The 19745-nt window shown below is 42.2% G+C and overlaps 1 protein-coding gene across 4 annotated transcripts in view; it reads left to right on the top strand.

Moving 5' to 3' along the window:
- The window catches only part of LOC146202886 (torsin-1A-interacting protein 2-like), a 32449-nt gene extending 18943 nt beyond the window's left edge, over nt 1-13506 (top strand). For 3 of the 4 annotated variants that reach the window (XM_084588435.1, XM_084588436.1, XM_084588438.1), the window contains 2 exons: nt 9074-9119; nt 11892-13506. In XM_084588435.1, the coding sequence (XP_084444561.1) occupies nt 9074-9119; nt 11892-12749 (904 nt within the window). In that variant the 3' untranslated portion in view covers nt 12750-13506. The remainder of the gene's footprint in view (nt 1-9073; nt 9120-11891) is intronic. The other variant, XM_084588437.1, reaches the window with a different exon arrangement.
- The last annotated feature ends 6239 nt before the right edge of the window (nt 13507-19745 follow it).

Below are 19745 nucleotides of genomic sequence, written 5' to 3'. Positions count from 1 at the left end.
CTACTGACCAGTTTCCAGTAATTTAGCAGCACAGGCATAAGACTAAAGAGAATATGCGCAAGATAGGGAAGGCAAATGTGCTGCTCATTGATGTGAACTACAAACTAATGGTGGTGCTTGAGTGCATCAAAGTTCCAAGTTTGAATCTGCCAAGTAGAATAATCAATAGCTTTTGGTTAAACTTAATGTTCAAGTACAAAGTATAGAAGCAAGCATTCTGCTTGCTGCTAGTATGCTCCAAACTGTTGTTCAGATCAACTGGGCTATTTTAAGCACCGATACATGTTATTGCTAGTTGTCTTGTCAAAGTTTAGTGTGTACTCAGCAAAGCATTGAATGTTAAATAAAAAGGAATGAAATTGGATTTGTTGGATATCAGGAAAAGAAAATTGCAGTTATTAAAAGGGTTAACCCTAGAAATATGCTCCAAAAAGTAATTTGAATGCTCCAGAGCTGCTCCGAATTGGCTTTATTACTGCTCCCTGAGCTGCTCCAAAAGGCTTGAGCACTTTACACAAAAAGAGTGGTGAAGTGATCAAAGTTAGCACATTAGCAGATAGCATGGCTGACTGCAGAGGTATCCTGCAAAGCTGTCCTCATTACTGTCCAACCTCACCCCCTCAGTGCTATACATCAGCCCTGCCTGCTTATATGTGATGGCTTACTGTTATGGAACAAAATTTTTTGTCACATGGTGTTTGATGTCACGCTTGTTACACCTGCTTGCTCTATCTTAAAACAGGTTGAAGTAGGCTGTAACATGGGATGATAGGAAGCCAAAAAAGCAGAATTTCATTGCACAAAGAGTAATGTCACCATGAGTCTTTAGTCATGTATAGCACCTGCCACATAGGCATTCATTGCTTCGTAATTGTTTTCTGTCAAGATTTCTGTGTTCTTAGGGTGGTGGTGGTCAAAACTTTATTATGAACGCTCTGTCACTGCTGTTTGTACTACGAATTGTTATTGCTTATTTTTACACAATAGCCACATATTGTATGTAAACATTGTAATGAACAAAACTAACTGCCAGATGCTACCTGTGTGGGCAATGCCAGGAGGGTTGTATCTGTGTGCCTCTGCTTCATGGGTAATGGCAGGCCCAAAGCATGATGACTAGTCCTTGTGACATCTGCACCTTTTGCAGAAAGTTTGGCATTGCTTAGTACGCCAGCACAGATACATGGTGTAAGCATGTCCCAGCAGCATATAAGCAGCTGGTAGTGATGAACACCCACAATTAAAAAGTAATGTAATTAAGGGCTGGAGCTGAATAAGTATTGCATCAACTTTGACATGATTTCTGAGTCTATGCTTAAGCTCACTGTCCTTGCCACTTTGTTCTGCTGTTAGATGCTCATTTCTTGGCTGGTCAGTACTCACATCGCATTTTGCTTGAACATTCCCAGTGTTTTAATGTGGCGGCGCCCAAAGACATCATTCTTAATGTGTAGCGCAGTCGGGCAGAGTCACATAATGGTTTGTTTTCATGCTGTGTGGTCTGTTCAAGCACTGTGTAGGGACTGCAGCAAAAAATGCACAAGAAACACAAGGAAAAATGACAATCTTACTCTTGCAATCACAGCAGAATTGAGGCTATGATTGGCAGAAATGGATTGTGGGATATGTTGAGAGCAATATGTAACCTTTGCAGTCTTTGGTTTTACTGCAGTCCGTGGTTATTATTCCTTTTCAGCTTATGAGTTTCAGAGCATGGGCGAGGTGCCAACAGTTCAAAAACAGAAAAATAAAAGACAAAAACTTTAATCACTTCCTACATTAAAGGACTAAGTGTGACCATACAGGAGGAAGGGTCTTTTCATTCTCAAGGAAAAAAAAGCCAAAAAGCACATTTAGAGCAGCTATAGCCTTCATGCTCAATAGCCAGAACTTGGTTTGATGTCTTCTCTACTAAATTTTTTAGGAACAGAAATGTGTACTTAATGCTCTTACTTAATTCATGGCAGAGTACATAACATTTGAATGGCAGTGACAGCAAAAGAGAATGACAGTTTCAAAAGGTGTGACTTCCAAAAAACTGTGGTAAGACAGAACTCTCTTGTCATTGCCCTGTATGACAGGCTTTCTGTGCCAGGGAATTATAAATGATAGTTCTCCTAAACTGACGCTCATGGTGATATGCATAATTTTTTTGACTGTCGAAGTACAGTGCTGGAACGTTTGATCAAAAACGGCAGAGCAGCTAAAAAGTTGACTAGCCAATCAGCACCCTCTAAAAGAATGTTCCAGATATAATCATTTTTGTTCATATTCTTGGGCCTGAGAGAGAGAGAGAGAGTACTCTCTGACACGCCATGGGCTAGCAGAGCAGCTAATTTTGAAAAATATTTGAGATGTGGGTGGTTTCAAGAACTTTGAAGAATGTATGAAGTCCAGTGGGAAAAAATGCCCCAACTCACTGAATTTAGGAGGATGTAAAAATGTTTAAAAAGTATTTTGAGGTTCACTGAATGTTCACCTATTTTTCATAATTTAGAATAATGCATAGTTTGTGAAAAATGGGTACTGTGTACAGCACATTGTAAGACAAACAAAATTCTAATAATGAATTAGCACATTTACCTCTGTATGTGTATGCGCTAAAAGACACATTTGGAGATTATTTAATCATGGCAGTGTAATTAATTAAAATTATGAAAAATTTAGTTTCATTCGTTAATCTGAAAGGGTTTTGTTCCCACTTGCCTCTTGGTAGTCTTGACAACATTAGCCGTCTCACAAGTTTACAATTGCACCAAATCTTCAGTGTGGAATGAGGTTATAGACCTCTTTCTTAATTTGTTAGGTTGGCTTTCCTCCATTGCCTGCTACCTTAATCATAGCATCATTAGCCACCAATAAAATGAGAATAAAGTGCTAAAATTGTACGTTACTGCATCACAAGTGTGTGTAGTGCTGTGAAGAGAGCCGTTGAACACACTGTACTGCATGAGGCGCACAAACTGCAGATATCGATTAAACTTGCTTATAACTAAATTATTTTTTACATCCATTTTCATTGTATGCATTTCCTTCTTAAAGGCTTGAAAGAACCATGCAGAATGAAAACTAAAATCAAGAATGTGGGTAGGAGAAATCGCCATGAAAATATTTACAGTAAATTGTCACTACTCGAAGTCATAAATGCAGAGAATCATTTCGTGATCGTTGAGGCAGCGACTGCCACCACCTGCACTGCGGCTCTCAAAGAGTGGGTATGTGGGAGCCAGGGTAAGTCAGATGCATTGGCCTAGAGAAGAACGTGCATCGTCATGCTGCCACCATTGCTAAATCTTTGCTGTCTGTGGAGCTGCCCCAGTTTTAGACCTTCATGCATGTTCCCGCACTTGGTCTGCCCGTCAACATTGCCTCGCTTCGCCGGAATCTCGCAAACAACTGCGTGGTGGTGATGGTCACTCACTGCTCGCCCTATGTGTGTTCTTTTAAGTTCTGTTATTATTTTCCGCTCTGTTTGAGCACATACAATGTTTAGGGCCACGTGGTGCGACATCCCAGAAGAGAAAGTACCAGAGGCTGCCGCGTTTCCTATGTAGATGTGCGGACAGCTGCATGGTGCATTCTGTTAACTGGAGTCACTCGCTGCATTCGTAGACGTTCCTCTCGTGTCACTGAGTTCATGTTTTATTGTGAAATTTATGCATCATCCTCGCAGATCAGCATAAGTTTGTTGTATCAAGGCTATTACAATGCCTTCAGTAAATAGAGTTTTCAAATACATACTTTAATGAGGGCTGCGTTGGGGAATGGACGACCTTAATAATATTGAGGAATTCGCTACATTGAAGTTTGTTAGATCCAGGTTTAACTGTACAGTGTTTGTTCTGCTGTAAGTAGGGCTTGCAGCATTGTGAAGTAAGGGGGAGGGATAAGTGGATCGGAGGCAAACTTTTCTCAATTTTGACTTAAAGCGATGCAAATTAGTACGCAGACTTGAAATAGCATCAAACAGTCAGGTGTAAAGTTTCACTGTGATATCCTTAGTAGTTTTTGTTTTATTATAGTTTACACATTCACATATGGCTTGCTCATGGAAAGCCTAGCACGACTACAAAATTGATTATGGGCCTACAGATTGTTAAAATATTTAATAAGAATCATTGTCCAAATCAAGGCATTCTTAATTTCCTTTTGAATTTCCCTGCTCTGTTTTTTAAAGGAAGCAGTATGGACCTTCTAACATTTAGGATGCATCATGTCCTAATTACTCGTTAATAAAAAAAATGTGCGCCTAGGTGGTAAATCTTAGTCTTGATACAAAGCATATGTCAGCAATGACAACAAAACAAACAGCATTCAAATCCATGAATCTATTGTGGTGCTATGCTTTCCACGAGCAAGGTGATATGCTTAAAACAACCTTTTGAGAAAACAAGCCTTAAAGTTCTAAACTAGTATACATTGCCTGTGTACATTGCGTCGTCTGTATATTTATTCGTTTCCCTGAGAATTTGCTTTTGGATGAAAAATATTTCAGTACAAGAGATCATGAGTGTTGTAGATGCCGAAAAGTTGAGCTGTTGTTTTTGCAATCCGATCCCCACGTGCCCGCTGAACGTTTATAAAAGGGGTTCTTTGAGGTGATGAAAAGAATCTATTTGCAGTAAGTTTTGCAAGAAATGCCAAACTCATTTGAGAAAGCAGATTGCATGCATAATAAAGGACAATGTTATGGGATCAAGTGCTGTGCTTAAATGAGATAAAAGCAGCTGTTTGTTCTTCATTGATGGTGTACCTTAAGAAAATTGTTGTTTCAAAACAGTTCCTTTTAAATGAACTCAAGTAGACATCAAACTCAAGGTGCAATTTTAGCTTTAGCATTTTCCCCTTGCTCCAGTTTCCCCTGTGTTTACATTGACTTGCACCTGTGAGAGTGACACCCTGTGCAAGGCTGCAGCATGCTGCCATTACCCATGTTTGCACCGCTGCCTTGAGGTGTGGAATTGGCACAAACCACATGAGACAATAAGAGCTTCATTCTTCATACAGAAGTGCTTTTTGTTTTTTAAGACCATGTTCAGAAAATGGTGGTTGCCTGAAAGTTTCCTGCAATGGCCTTGAAGGTGGCTATAAAATGTGTGCATTGTGTAGAGCAGTGGTTCTTAGCCATGGATATGTTGGGGACCCCTTATGGACCAGTGGAAGCAGTGGGGGGACCCCTTGAGATAAGTGGGGGGGGGGGGGGGTATTTCGTGCAGACTGCTGCCGCAGTTCCGAAAGCAGGTTACAGAAGCAGGATTGAATCAAGGTTATGCTGACCTCTAAAAGTATGCACTTGATAAGCCAGCGTGCTACAGCGTGCACAGGATGCAAGCAAAAGGCGACGTGTCAGCGCCAGTATGCATACTGCTAGAAAGCATTAGACTCCTCCCAACGTGCACCACTTGCTCTTCGGACACCAGAGGCACTTTGTATTGCAACCTTGTCCAACAGTGCTGCTAGAGCTGAAGTTTTACCAATGCTGGCATCAACAAATGCTGTAGAAGCTCTTTATCTCCTCTCTCTTGTGCACACTCACCATTTCCGCACTCCTGTGGCGTTTTTTTTCACTTGGGCAAACTAAAGCGAAAGATGGAAGTGTGTGATTTAAGTGTGCACCCTTTGTCCTGTTATCGTAGTAGTCGATGGACACGTGAAAGACTCATTTCATTGCCGCTCTTTCATTCCTTTTTCCCCCTATGTTCCCCTCCCCAAGTGTAGCATAGCCTACTGGGCATTGCTTAGTTGACCTCCCTTTCTTCCACTCTTCTATTTTTCTCTCTCTCTTGACAAACTAAAATCGGCTTTGAACCTCCATGCTTTTAACCCTGCAATACTGTGTCTAGCCAGATCAGAACTGTCACGCAACGTTTCTCTTTTTGTGTGCATGGATTTTATGGACCTCATTTGAGAAGTATTCATGTAGATAGATGCTATGCTCTTGTTGCTTTTAAGTCCTCAAAAGCAAGCCGGTAATTTACAATATCCCCTCCGGGCGTCGTGTCCCTGTATGAGGACGTGAACCTTGTGTGGCCTGCTGTGCCAAAGTGCAATAAAAACGCCGTTTTGAATGTTTCAAAACATGCGCCCTGAGCTACTTTCTTGGACAATTGGTACCATCCTACATGAAGTAAAAGAAATCCTGCCTGAAAAGAGCGGTAAAAATGGATGCAGCTACATTCTACGGAGCTAACAGTAATTGCTTCTTGATTTTTTTTTTTTTTTTTTTCACTTTGTACTGTTAAGAGTCTGCGCTGACCAGAATATTAACATTTATTTATCGGAAGGAGGGCCCGTGACTGTGAAATAATGCCTGTTATCCTCGTTACGAACATATTGAGCCTTGCATACTCTTTCGAATATTAGTGTCCCTGTTCGGGGACAGGGCGCCTCAAAGCCGCCTCTGCCGGCACCTTCTTTTTCTGAGTGTTAGGCATCTCTTTCTTTGTGTGGCCTACTGTGCAAAAAGGCAATAAAAGCGCTGTTTTGAAAGTTTCAAAACAGGGCAAACTCGACAAGTACACAAACTTGACTTCCTTGTGTCACTGTACCCTCTTAGTGAAGAACCAGAAAGCGGCTGGTGAGGGTAATTTCTCACTTTCTATCTTTTGCACTGTGCAACAACTGGAGAGTACCTGTGAGACACAAGTGCTGAGAAGTTTGCACAGAAAAGTATGTTGGACATGACGGCCTTCCAAACTAACGTTGCGAACAGCCTAATTGTGTGCAGCAGAACATCTCGGAAATAGTGCGGTCGGCCAAGTAAAGAGTACCCAAAGCCTGTTGTGGTGATGAAGGCTAGACCGCATTTGCTACTGACAACTACCCTTAGTATTAGGTAAGACAGCTACAACCAGTGGCCAGAGCATGTCAAAACACTGAACTCACAGCACTGCCACCTTGAAGGATGCACAGCAAAGTGCTGGATTCGCTGCCAAAAGTGCCACACCTTTTTTGTGCATGCCTGCTCAGAAATTGCTTTTACCTTTTTCACAATAAATATACACTGAAGTGATTGATTTAATTAAGCAATCAAGCAATAATCCATTAACCACATTTTGTGCCCGATATCTTGCTAAAAACACTATCGCACATTCTGGTAGTAGCATGCATTACTTTCTCTGTATTGGGGCACCCTATCCCCTAATAGGGGCATTGCAAAAGACAGTGAAAAAATAAAATTTTTATTTCAATTGCTACATGACATATTATTTGAATCTTGGAAAACCGAAAATGGCCTTCAATGTAATTTTTGTTGTTGTTGTTGTTGCAAAGATTTTTTTCACACCTGAAGGGAATATCTTTTAATTCCCATTCCCATGCCTCACAATTATGTCCAGTGTTGGTCTTGTTAGTCATGAAGCTCGTGTGCAACATCATTTTCAAGGGGCTCTCATTGGCCCCACCAATAACTGCAGTGGAGCTGGTAGACAATGGATGCAGGGTGCATGGCAGGGTGGAGACAGCGGTATGTCGCTGCCTTCTATTCTCCACTCTATTGAAAACAAAATGTGAACAACCAAGCCTGGAGCAGCATTCCTGAGCAAAGTGTAGTCCTGGCCTGTTTATATCTGTTTCTTTCTCTTTTTTCTTTTTTTTCAACTCACTCCGGTGTATGAGTTCTTAAGGAAAATGCAGAGGTTTGTTTTGAGGCGAAAGTCTTACTAGCCCCTTGTGAGAAAAGCTGGCATCGTGTACTCGCAGAGGTGCCTTCTAAACATCACAATCTTACCTCTGGCAGGTGTTAGCTAGCAGGGCGCCGATTTGTGAGCAGTTTGTGTGATAACAGGAGACCAAATGTCGTCACGCTACTCCTAGGTCACGCTGACACGTTCGTGCAGATTGGTTAAAGCAGGTCACTATGTCCCTCCTGCTAACTTGAGCAGCATACATCACAGTCAGCAGCGCGAATAGACACAAACACACAACAGGACAGGCACTGACTACCAACAGATTTACTGGAAGCGGGGAGCAGCTTATAAAAGCGAACCATAATCCTGTTGCTGTGTGTTTGTCTGTGTCTATTCGCGCTGCCGATTATGGGTATGTATTCCCACCAACAAGCCCAACTCAAGACACTAATACATCACAGTTCTCCCAGGAGTATGCCATGGGAGTGACATGGCTAGGCACTGATAGGTTGGCCGTAGCATGGCTCGGCACTTTACCAAGTAAAATGATGTAAGGTTTAGAGTTTATATAAATATTATGCATAGTCGTGACTCATGACCTGTAGCCATTACGCAACATAGCATGACTCGGCACTTTACATAGTAACATACTGCAAAGTAACACTCTCGCACATAAGCAGTCTGAAGTGTCTGTGCCCAATTTTTTAGTTACCGATATCTCTTGTGCTACATAAGCTAGATCGACGATTTTATTAGGATGATGATGGGGGATCCAGCATCTGTCAATCTCGCTTTTATTACCCTCATTGCAGACAGATTTAGGCGCCCTGTAATAGGTATGTGTCAAGATAAAACTGCTATTCTCAGTAGCTTAAATTTGCTGATTGCAATATCCCATGCCTCTTATTTTGGCACGATCTAAACATGTTGGAAGATGGATGTCATAGTAATTGAGATGTTCTTGAACAGTACATGAGGCAGTGAGAAAATTACATGGCTGCTTTAAAAAATTGCTTAGGTGCCTCTTTTACAATGATGGCCTTAACATTACCTTTTTTTTAATGCGAATTTGAGTGTACCAGGTATTTTAAGTTCTTTGTTACAGATTTCTTTAAATGCCATGAAAGGTACTTCAGTGTTGTCTGCGCATGTGAATTTGTGCAGCAGTGCAGATATTACATATGTGATAAAGAGCAAATAAAGGCATTCAGTAAGCTAAAATGAACTAATAGCAGCCTTCTGGGTTTTTTTTTATTTTATGGCAGAACATTATGTAGTGCAATTTTGATGGTCGTCAAAATTAAAGGCTAGCTCAGTTTTTAATCAGCATTGTGGATCAAGGTATCCAATGCAAAAAAAAAAGGAAAAAAAAAAAAGCTTCACAAAACTTGTTTGTCTGCCTTTCCCATTTTGCATATTGGTCAAATGGTGTCACTCTAATGCAGGAAATACACATGCAGCTTGTATGACTTGGGATTGAACTTTGAAAAGGTCAGTATTTCTGGCATGCATGTCACATCTAGCTGTTTTTTCAGTACCAGGTAAAGTAAGTAGCGAAAGAAAATTAAATTCTATCAGACAACAGTATCCTTGTAGGCTTAGGACTGTCACTTGGTTAAATAGGTTTTGCCGCTGCTATTCAAAGTGCTGACAACATTTAGAGCTGCAATGAACAATTGTCAACATGAAACCATGCATAAATGGCATGACAGTGTCGTGTTTTGGCTTGCAGAAGTTCTATCGATGCCATCGGCACACGCACTATATGAAGTGTGGACCTTTTGTTCAGCACAGAGTGCAACAAGAACATGAGAAAGTTTTTCATCCTGATTTTTCACTTACATTTCTGTCTCACAGTCAGTGATCTAACTTCGGCCTTTTTACTTTTTATTATGAGTATAGACTTCTTTCTGCAGTATAGCTCTTAATGTGCCCATTTGTGTATAATTACTTCTGCATGAACTGCTCGTTCAAAAATCGAGAAAAGGTAGGGTTTAGCTCACTTTTTACTGCATAAGGTCATTATATGTTTTGCCTTTAAAAAAAAACGTTCAGCAGCTGCTTACCGGTAAACTCCACCGTGGTTCAGTGGTAAGGGTGGTCGGGTACTGTGCTTGGGTACTAGGGTTCAAACCTCGCCACGGCAGCTTCATTTCTATAGAAGTGAAACACGAGGTGTCCATGTAGGTGGTAAAAATTATCCATAGCAGTCCACTACGGCATCTCCATAGCCTTAGTCACTTTGGGACATTGAACTCCGTCAACCAAAACTAATACCTGCCCCTGTTTATGACATAGGAAAGGTTGATGCTGTGTACGTGTCACCAGCATGAGAAGCGAAGCCATTTGATGAACCTGCAGTGGGGTAAAGCCAGCTTCAGGAGCATTCAAAGACATAGTTTTTAATGTTTGGTGCCTCAAATCACATTGCTGATTTGGGAATTTTCAAAAATGAGTTCACTTTCTTGGTTGGTACCTTTCAGCATCCCAAAATAATCTTATGGCCTAAAGAGTTAAAAAATTGAGTACATAATTTTTTTCATTATTTGTCTTTTATTTGCACTTACCATATAATCTACCTGCACAGGCTACACAAGCATATCTTTCGTATCTCTTAAAAGAAGTTCTATATGAAATAATTCCAAACATCAATTCAGTTCAGTTCAGTCGTTTCCGACTCTTCGTGACCCTATGGACCATATCACGCCACGCTTTCCGGTCTCTCACTATCTTCCTGCATTGCATTTATGAAAAATCATATGCTCCAACAGAAAATGCTATATCTTCTTCACTAACTGCAGTCATCTGCTGGACATTTTTACTAATTATCAACTTAAGGTTGTCATTATTATTCCTTAAAGGGGCCACGAAATTGTATTTACTATGGGTAAGGATTAAGGGTACACAAATGAACATTATTCCATCACTTATCACCGCCCCACAAATATTTTATAGCTAGCTTGGCTAGCACCAAAGATATTGGCGATAAAAAAATGATGATCTCCTCATCCTTCTTGTCACACTTGAATGCGAAAAAAGAAAAAAAAAAAAGAAAGGGGTCATAGCTGTGCCCCACCGTGCCCATGTCATTACCATGCAACCACTGAAAAGGCTTGCCTAGATGAAAATGTGCAGTAAGTTGCCCTAATCTATTGCGTGAAGCAACCTTTAAAAGTTATTTATAAATTATTAGGTCCATGCAGAGCATTTAAATTTGACTCGAATATTCACAAGGAGTGCATCTATGGATTAGTTGCATTATGTAGTGACCATCTAGGTCATTTCAGTGCCCTTTGAAAAAAGAGTGTGCTAAATGCTCTGAAATATGCTGGTTGTGTTGTTTTTGTCAAAGGGTAAACTGGATATTTTTACGTCTGTGACTTGCTACCTGTATGGTCGGTCTGTTCGAAGGGCTGGCTACAAAATTTTTTTTAGCTAGCATTCTTAAAGGATGATCTGGTTGTGGTTTTGTAGTTGGAGTACTGCGAGCATGCCAACTGTAAATTACTCCTGAAGAAGCGAGTGTGTTGGCCGTAGAACCCTTTGAGTTGTGGCATATTGAGTTGTGGCATATTTAGGACACACGGATGACGGTGAACAGTGGCGCGGGAACTGTCCCTCTGCATACATGGACAGGAGCAGCAAAAGGAAAGCGGAGGCTGCCTCTTGCTGCTCACCCATTTCTCAGTCACCCCTGAAAAAGGGACCAAGGCTGTCTCGAAATAGGCAAAAATACAAGTTTGGTTGGTGTTGCTAATCTAGACTTTCAATTTGTACTCAACCAGATAGACGTCCATCGAAAATGTTCTAGTTATGCTATGCTGCTAACAGGGGGTGCGTTGTGAAAATATTTAGTGGGGTGGGGCTGCTGTCAGATTGTGAGCTATTTGTTATTTGTTAAATGTTTTTGGCAAAGAATTGTTAAGGAGTTCAGCCAGTTACTATAGACCTTCCTAACAGTGGCTCTCTCTGCATTGCCACATCTCGCCTGGCTGTTCTGTGCACTTGGCGCTAGCATGGTTTGAAGCGGTAGTGGAACTGGTTTGCGACAGCCCGGAGAGTTGCTCAAATTGCCTCTTTGCCCAATAATAATGTCTTGAGATTGCAAAGAAGTAGACTTCATAAAGAAGTAAATTACATATATAAAGGAAACTTGGAAGCCGCAGAGTTTTTAATCAGCTTTATTGATGTAGAATAGTTGCCCCCCTTCATTTGTTGTCTTCCTGCTCACCTTTCATTCGTTTGTTATGCGTTTTCTTTTAGGCATGCAAGCCAACTCATATAGAAACAGCTAACCCTGAGCGAAGTCCTAACAGGAAGAGATCTGTAACAAGAAGTTCGTCGCCACACCACCGTGAGAAAGAAGTCCCACCCCAAAGCCAGCAAGCATACTATTTGTTTTCTGCTGCAGCCTTTTTGTGTGGACTCATACTGCTTCTGCAATACCTGTTTAACGAAACCTCAGCGCCAGTACCATTGCCTGACGGGCGGCTTCTCACATTGCGGGAGCACCTTCGTAAACTCAAGGAGACTTATACAGCGCAACCGGAGTATAGCTGGCAAATTATACGCAGCTCAGTTGTGGATATGCTCAATGACACTGGCTTTTATACTGGCCCAGCTGTGATCACATTTCTCGCATCAGAAAAAAATGAACGTTTTGCAACATGTCTTTCCAAAAAAGTAGCAATGGCCTTGTCCTATACATTTGATGACGGAGGAGATTATGGTACTATAGATGCTGATGAATTGCTAGTGTCTGAAGATGTAGCACGTCATATTATTGACAATCGATGTAAAGAAGTGGTAGAGAAGAGGCAGCGACATGTGATAGTAGCATCGCACCTAGAACAGTGGAACCCTGATGCAGCGATGATGTTGCATCCCTTATGTGACCATGAAAATGCTCGGTACAAAAATGTGACATATATTTTGACTGTGTTCACTAAACATGAGAATGTGTCTGGAAAAAGAGAACGGATGGAATTTGATCGTCTTGCCGAGACTGCCCTTAACAGTGCCTGGGAGTCTATGGACTCCAACCAAAGGTTTGCCATCATTAGCAGGGTAACAGGCAATGTTGTACTGGTGCAGGAAGACTCTGAATCTTGCCTTGCCTGATAAGGGTTCTTTGAGTGAGTATTTTGATTCTAAGACCATGATTTTATATTTCTTGGAGCTTTGATTCTTACATCAAGGGATGGAGAAGTACACTTGTTTAACTAGGGATGACTGAAGTGCTTTTAGAAATTATAAAATAGGCCACTGCGCATCTTTAGTGCCGTGCTCACATGAAGAATGTTTACATATTAATGCCTCTGTCTTTCTTTTCGTACCTGTTTAAATATTTCATAGTGACGTTTCCATTTTCATTAATTATTGGCTCAGTTTTTCTGCTCGGGATTGCTTTGTACATCAATTGAGGCAGAAATTGACATTGGTTTTCATTGAAACAGATGTGCTCTATTATGTTTTCAATTTCATGGTTGACCTTTTGTTTTTTTGTTCGCTTTTGTTTTACTTTCAGTATTTTGTAGACTAAGCTTCTTTTATTCAGAACAAGGTTACTGGCCATCTTAGTCATATATAGTCACAAAAAAGCATAGTGTTGTGTCATTACAAAGTGTAGTGACAGTAATCATAGTTCTCAAATTATTTGGGATGTTTTGTTGCTAGAGATGTATGGGAGCACTAGGCTTCGCAGTTCATTATTGTGAAGGGTGCTCATGCTGCGAATTTAATTTTTTGGCATTGTTCTAGTTTTTGCTATTAGTGTTAACCTGGCCAATGAGTTGCTGGCATGAATGTGCCATTTACTTGTACAACGTTTTTTGCCCAAATCATTATTGCTGAGTAAAAGATTATGTTGGTTCGAAAATCACTTTTACTTTCTTCTGTAGTGTGGTTGCACCAGCAGATACAGGTGCCACAAAAGGACTTGGAACACTGAAATCACAAAAAAAAATTTCATCGCCCCCTAGGTGCACTAACAGGCATTGAGGGATGGACTGTGCAGGTCGCAAAGAAAAGTGCAGACCACACCACTCGGGTCACAGCTTCACACTTAGATTACCCAAAATTTAATTTTATCATAATTTTTGTGCGTCAAAAGTTTTTGTGTGCACCTGTACATGAAGTTATAACCACTTTGTCCCACTGTTTCTTGTAGCTTATGTTATAATTGAACTCAGGGAAATTGTACATTTGTACAGTGTTGACATCAGTTAGCACAAACATGGGAGCGCGTGATTTCAGTGAAGAGACGTTAGGCATTGTTTCAGGCTCACTGAAAAACGGCCTCGCCATTTTTACCCAATTAAGTGCTGGTTATGACTTTGTTCCAGTTTCAATGTACTATTGTGTGCAAAAGTGAAGAGGCCACAGCTTCGGCGGCAGGAGCGGCTGCTGGGATGCACCGCGGCACTGCTATCTCGCTTGGCTCGCTCGCTGCGAGAGTGCCCGGCGGGACACACGACTTTCCCTCGCTTATTGTGACTGACAAACTTCTATCGCGGTGTTCAGCCACTCTGCTGCTGACGGTTGCGTCAAAGAAGAGGGCATATCGCAAGGTGTCCATAGAGTAACTCTTAAGTGTTCAGGAATAGCACTTTCCCACATTAGTGAAGGATGCGGACGGTAGCGATGCATCCACTCACTTTACTCTGCAGCGGCAAAAGGCATTTTACTTTTAGTTGCACCGAGATTTCGTATTTTTCTCCTCACAAAAGGAATAGCAATTTATTTTAATATGATAGCGTTAGTAAACCCAGGACGATAGTTTGAACACTCAATGCCTTAAAAAATTTAATGATCCCAAACTCTCTCTCTCTCTCCCCCCCTCCACCCCCCCCCTTTGAAGCATGGCAGCCTCGTAAAATCACGAGTGTGCCTCTGAAGAAAGACTGCATGGAAGTCCGCGCTTCTTTTACCATAAGACTATAATGATCCCATTGAGCTTGAAACCTTCACCTGAATGAAACGTCAACAGTGACAGGATATGTCATGTGGTCTACGTCACCCAAAAAACATTTCCACAATACACTAAACGATTCAGAAGCAAGCATTAATCTCGCTGTCATTTCATTACATGGACGGTTACATAATTATGTAGCATGCTGTAGAAAAATAATTCTATCGGATATGTAGTATGCTTGTCATTGATAACCTGAGAATTTTTCGTTGAAAACTCGCCTGTACGAGTTTCCCCTTTTGAAAGAGCTAATATCTTATTCCAATCGAACCGTAGCAAGATTTTTTTGCTTCACAAACCGGAGAGCATGCTACAAAGGATGATTTGGATTAAGATCCGGAGTATCTCACTGGCTACCGTGACGCCGTGATGTATTTTGTGCTGTATGGTTCGGTCACGGAGTTCATGCAGATCCCAGGTGCAAAAAAAGTGGAGTGAAGACACGAAGTGTGATTGACTTTTGTCGGCGCGACATGATAGTGCGTGCCTGAATGCACATTGTGCTCTTCGTAATGACACTGACTTCATCCACGTGTCTGCATAAGACACGCAATTTCGGATACAGAAACAGCTAGAGGTAACCCTTTGCTTTCGCTTTCCGATAGGTTGACCAGCTTCGCTGCGATAGCAGCTCATGCTAGATTTATTTAAAAAACAGATCACACGCTTTAAGTCGCAGCTCTACTAGCGTCTGACAGCAAAAACAAAAAGCGGTTTTTTGCATCTTTCGTATACACAACTCGGTGTCTCACTGAAACGCATCACTGAACAGTCTAGCAATTTTAGGAGGAGTGCTCTGTGCATTCAGGCACATGCCGTTTTATGGCGCTGACAAACAGTTCATCACACCTCTTGTGGTCTCGACACTTTCCCGGGCCTCCGCTGTGGTGGAACTTATGACAGTGGCTGGAAGATGCAGCACAAGGCGTCACCAATTCAGGAATGATCCTAATACAAATCATCATCTGAAATTCGCTTTCTGGTTCATGGAGCAAGAATGCTTGTTCCGGATCACCGATCGGACAAAGGTATTAGATCAATTAAAAGTGAAAAATATTGCATAGTCTAGTCAGCTAATCAAGATAAAAGCACACCACAATTCCTTCTGTGGGGAGAAAATACAAAACGTCGGTGCAATTAAAATAAAATGGCCCTTGCTGCTACGGAGTCAAGTGAGTCGACGCAGTGTTACCGTCCACTTCATTCACTAATGCGGGACTGTGTTATTTCTGAACGCCTTGCGATGCCTCTCCCTTTGACGTGACCGTCAAAAGCAGCGTAGTCATACGCCACACTGGAAGTTTGTTGGTCATGATAAGCGGCAGCCCGAGAGTGAGGGAGAAGTTGTGCGTCATGCTGGGCACTCTCGCAGCAAGCAGGCAGAGCAAGATAGCAGCGCCGTGGTGCATCCCCGCAGCCGCTTCGGCCGTCGAAGCCGCGGTCTCTTCACTTTTGCGCACGATAGTACACATAGCAAAATTTTGATGGGAAGCAAATTCAGACAAAAACTTCGTGCAGATAGAGTACTTTTCTAATAATTTTCGAATACTTTCAAGTTATACTATAAATGAAATCTGCCACTGTGGCCAGAAAAAAAAAATTTAATAAACGTATGCAGATAACGTTTTTTGAGCAGGAAATGAATATGAATAAATAAATTTGTTGCAAATGGAGCATTTTAAATTATTTGAAACATCGAGGCATATAGCTAAAATGAAGCATTTTAAGGCAAAAGCTCTTATAGGCTCATGAGTGTGGACAGGATTTTGTGTCTTTGGAGGCTGTCACACCGTCAGTGTCGAAAAACGAATTGATGAGTAGAAGAATGTGGAGTACGAAAAAAGAAATGTGTATCTGCGCAAAATTTCGTTTATGTGGAGTAAATTAATTGGAACCAAACAAGTGAATTAGACATTAAAATAGCCGAGGACGTTGATATAGTGTGCAGGTGTAGAAACAGCCACAGACGTCGAAATCATGCAAAATACATCAAACTTGTGCACAAAGCTTTAATGTCGGGCTTCGTCATTGCATTACAACATCGAAAACGGTCAAGGGTAAAAGAGGAAAAATAAAACAGTAAAAAAAAAGGAAAAACAGTAAAGAAAGAAGCAGAAACAGTAAAAAGAAAACGGATCAAAACAAAAAAGCAAATCAGTGCAAAGAGATCTAAGTGCTTTCGGTGGAGGCGAAAAGCAAGGCGCCCGTGTGCTGTGCGTTGTCAGTGCACGTTAAAAAACCCCAGGTGGTCGAAATTTCCGGAGTCCTCCACTAAGGCGTCTCTCATAGCCTGAGTCGCTTTGGGACGTTAAACCCCACAAACCAACCAGCCGGATCTAAGTTCCTCCAACGAATTTTTTCGACAAAGCAGGACTGTTTAAGGAAATGGAGATATTGCAGAATATTTCTTCATGTTACACTACATACCTGTATGCCTTTTAGGCATTGAATAAGAAAGCAGAAGTCACATTATTCTTTGTTTACAACTATTTGTAATTGCTGTCAATGAATCTGGTATCACAGTTGGACTTATTGCTCGCATGGACAAAGGAGTTTACTGAATGCATGTTGTCATGAAGCATATTGTAAGGTATACCTCCTTACTGGTAGAGTGTTGTCAGCGGCCGATTAATGGTGACGCAGGGCGCTGGCAAAATACAGCATTGTGGCTGGTGAAAGGGACAGAAGAGCAGCGTTGCTAGCAGGAACATTCCTTCCACTCTTCGTGGCAACGCCTGAAGAGAAAGTGTAGGTTCTGTAATGCCCCCTGAAAAGCAGTGTCCACGGCGACGTGTAGCTCGCTTAGCCCTCGCCTATTGGCTTTGCCGCCGGACTGCAAAGCCCGTGGTGGGCCTCAACCACCCAAACGCAGTCGCGAACCGGCAAGGCGCGAAAACGAGACTACACCATTATATTGCCTCAGCGCGTACTGTGATGTATGCGCAGTGAGGTTCTGCAGGCTGGCTGCTAGCCCGACGCTTCTGTCATACGCTTCTTTTTTTAAAAGGCGAAAGTTCGTATCAGATGGAAATGGAGGTAAAACGTGGATGCAAAACATGTCTGCAGGCCTTGTGTCTCATTCTATAAAGAGTTGTTTAGTTTGAACCAATGAGCCCTCATGACCTATATGAACAGCATGTCGGTCTCGCAGCATGGAAGTCCTGGGTTCGACTATGACCCTCACTCTAAGGTGACCCTGTTTTCATTTCCGCTCAATTATTTTCTTTTCGTTACTAGACTTCCTTAAAAAATTTAGCGTCAATCCGAGCATTTCAAAACCCGTTCCTGGATGTTAATGTTCTACTGGGATGTTTCGTTCACGGACGACGACGCCAGATTTTCTGGGACACGGGGCTTTTAACGACATCACATTAAAATCTTGTGCATTCGGCCGATGAAGCGATATATCTATAAGAGAGCGATGCTGGCACACACACAATGGCGCACAACGTTTCATACATTGGGTCGAGGCACGTTGCCATGAGCACATATGAAATGAGCTTGCAAAGCAAAGGCAGGTTAAACGAAAACAGTGGATATTCTGTTAAAGTAATAGATCACCCGATGCAGCATACCCATGGACAATAAAGCGGGGCTGAACATTGCTGCTGGTCATTTAGCGTCTGTCTGCAGGGGGCACCTGACGTGTGTACGCATTAGTTCGTGCCAGATGGCTGCAGCATCATCATATTTTGGCTTCTACACAAGGGGATACTTTTATTTTATGCTTCAGGCCACCGCATAGACGAAATTGGCAGGAGCTGAAAAAAAAAAAGAAATCGACGCCGCGATCGCCGGCAGTTCTCGCAGCGACGCATGAGCTGCTGCAACTCTTATCCCAGAAGGACTTTTGAAAACGACCGCTAGGCAGCTTTCAGTGGCGGGCGTGCATACTAAAACCCCTGGAAAAACTAAAGTACCGACAAGGCATCCTCCCTCTTTCTCCTCCTCCCCTGTGCACTGGGCGAACTTTTTTTTTCTTTGTGATTTCATGCGACTGCGGTGGCGACCTCTGACCCGTTCCGAAGGAACTAATGCCCCTTTTCAATCAGTTGCTCGAGGTTCCCGTGCTTGTCAAGTTCTTCGCGATGTCTCCACATTAACCGCTCGTCCCGCTGCATAAATACATCGGTGACTTGGGAGAGACGTTCACTGGATCGTCTGAAAGCAGAAATGAGCACGCGTAGATCCATTGTTTTGTCATAGCCGCCCGCGCACCGTGTCTGGATGCGCCGGGCTTATGCGGCATGTCAAGATTGATATTGAAAAGTGGAGCGCGCATTGAAGGTGGCCTTTATTCACGAGGCCGTAGAATGAAGTTGCGGTAACCTGTTTAGGTGAAGATGAGCATGGAAACAGAACGACAGTCCCCGCCGGAACGCTGGACGTGCTACAACGGACGCCACGACGCCTGCAAGTGAAGGCATTCTAGATGCCCGTAGTTAATTTCCTTGCCCATTTGATCTTCTAGTGACTTTGGTTTTGGTCTTCTGCAGTGTATCGTGGACCAGGTAAGGCGCTTGAAGCAGTGCTCTGAATACGGTATGAAGGCCATGCTACGTGTGTACTTATCTGTGCTTCCCCTAATGTTCTCTCGCGTGCATAAACTGCAACGATAGAGTCCTGCATTAAAATTTTCGTTGCAATAGTTACTTAGTAAGGAGGAAACCTACCTCGCAAATATCCTTCACCTGCCAGCAATGTGATAATAAATTTCTACGCATATATTTCATCTGCATCAGCAAAACCTACCTTGCTTTAACACACCTGTCCGAGTAATCTTCCATATTCATATAGCCTCTATTAGAGCACCGGGCCCGGCCCGAGCCCGGCAACCTTTTTCGTTAGCCACCCCTGCCTGGCCTGATAATTTCAATATAGGCCCGGACCCTGCCCAAGCCCCAAGAAACGTTTGCCTACTCGGCTCGGCCCGCGATGTAGACAGTCCTGGCTCAGATTCACAAACAGCCCGAGTACTAAATGCGCTTTTGTAAAGCCAAAGTTTTTTTTATACATCGAATCTCATTTAAAGAGAAGCTACAAAACTTTTTACAATGGAGGCCTCGTGCACTGGGGGCAACGTTTAGTTAACAAAAAAAAAAGGTTTAGCATTAATGAAAAAAGTTATCACACATTTGCTCGCATTC

This window comes from Amblyomma maculatum, chromosome 1, assembly GCF_055883805.1.
Source record: "Amblyomma maculatum isolate TAMU_Amacu chromosome 1, ASM5588380v1, whole genome shotgun sequence".
NCBI lineage: Eukaryota > Metazoa > Arthropoda > Arachnida > Ixodida > Ixodidae > Amblyomma > Amblyomma maculatum.
Note: the sequence above shows the minus strand (reverse complement) of the source record. Positions and strands in the feature narration are given on the sequence as shown.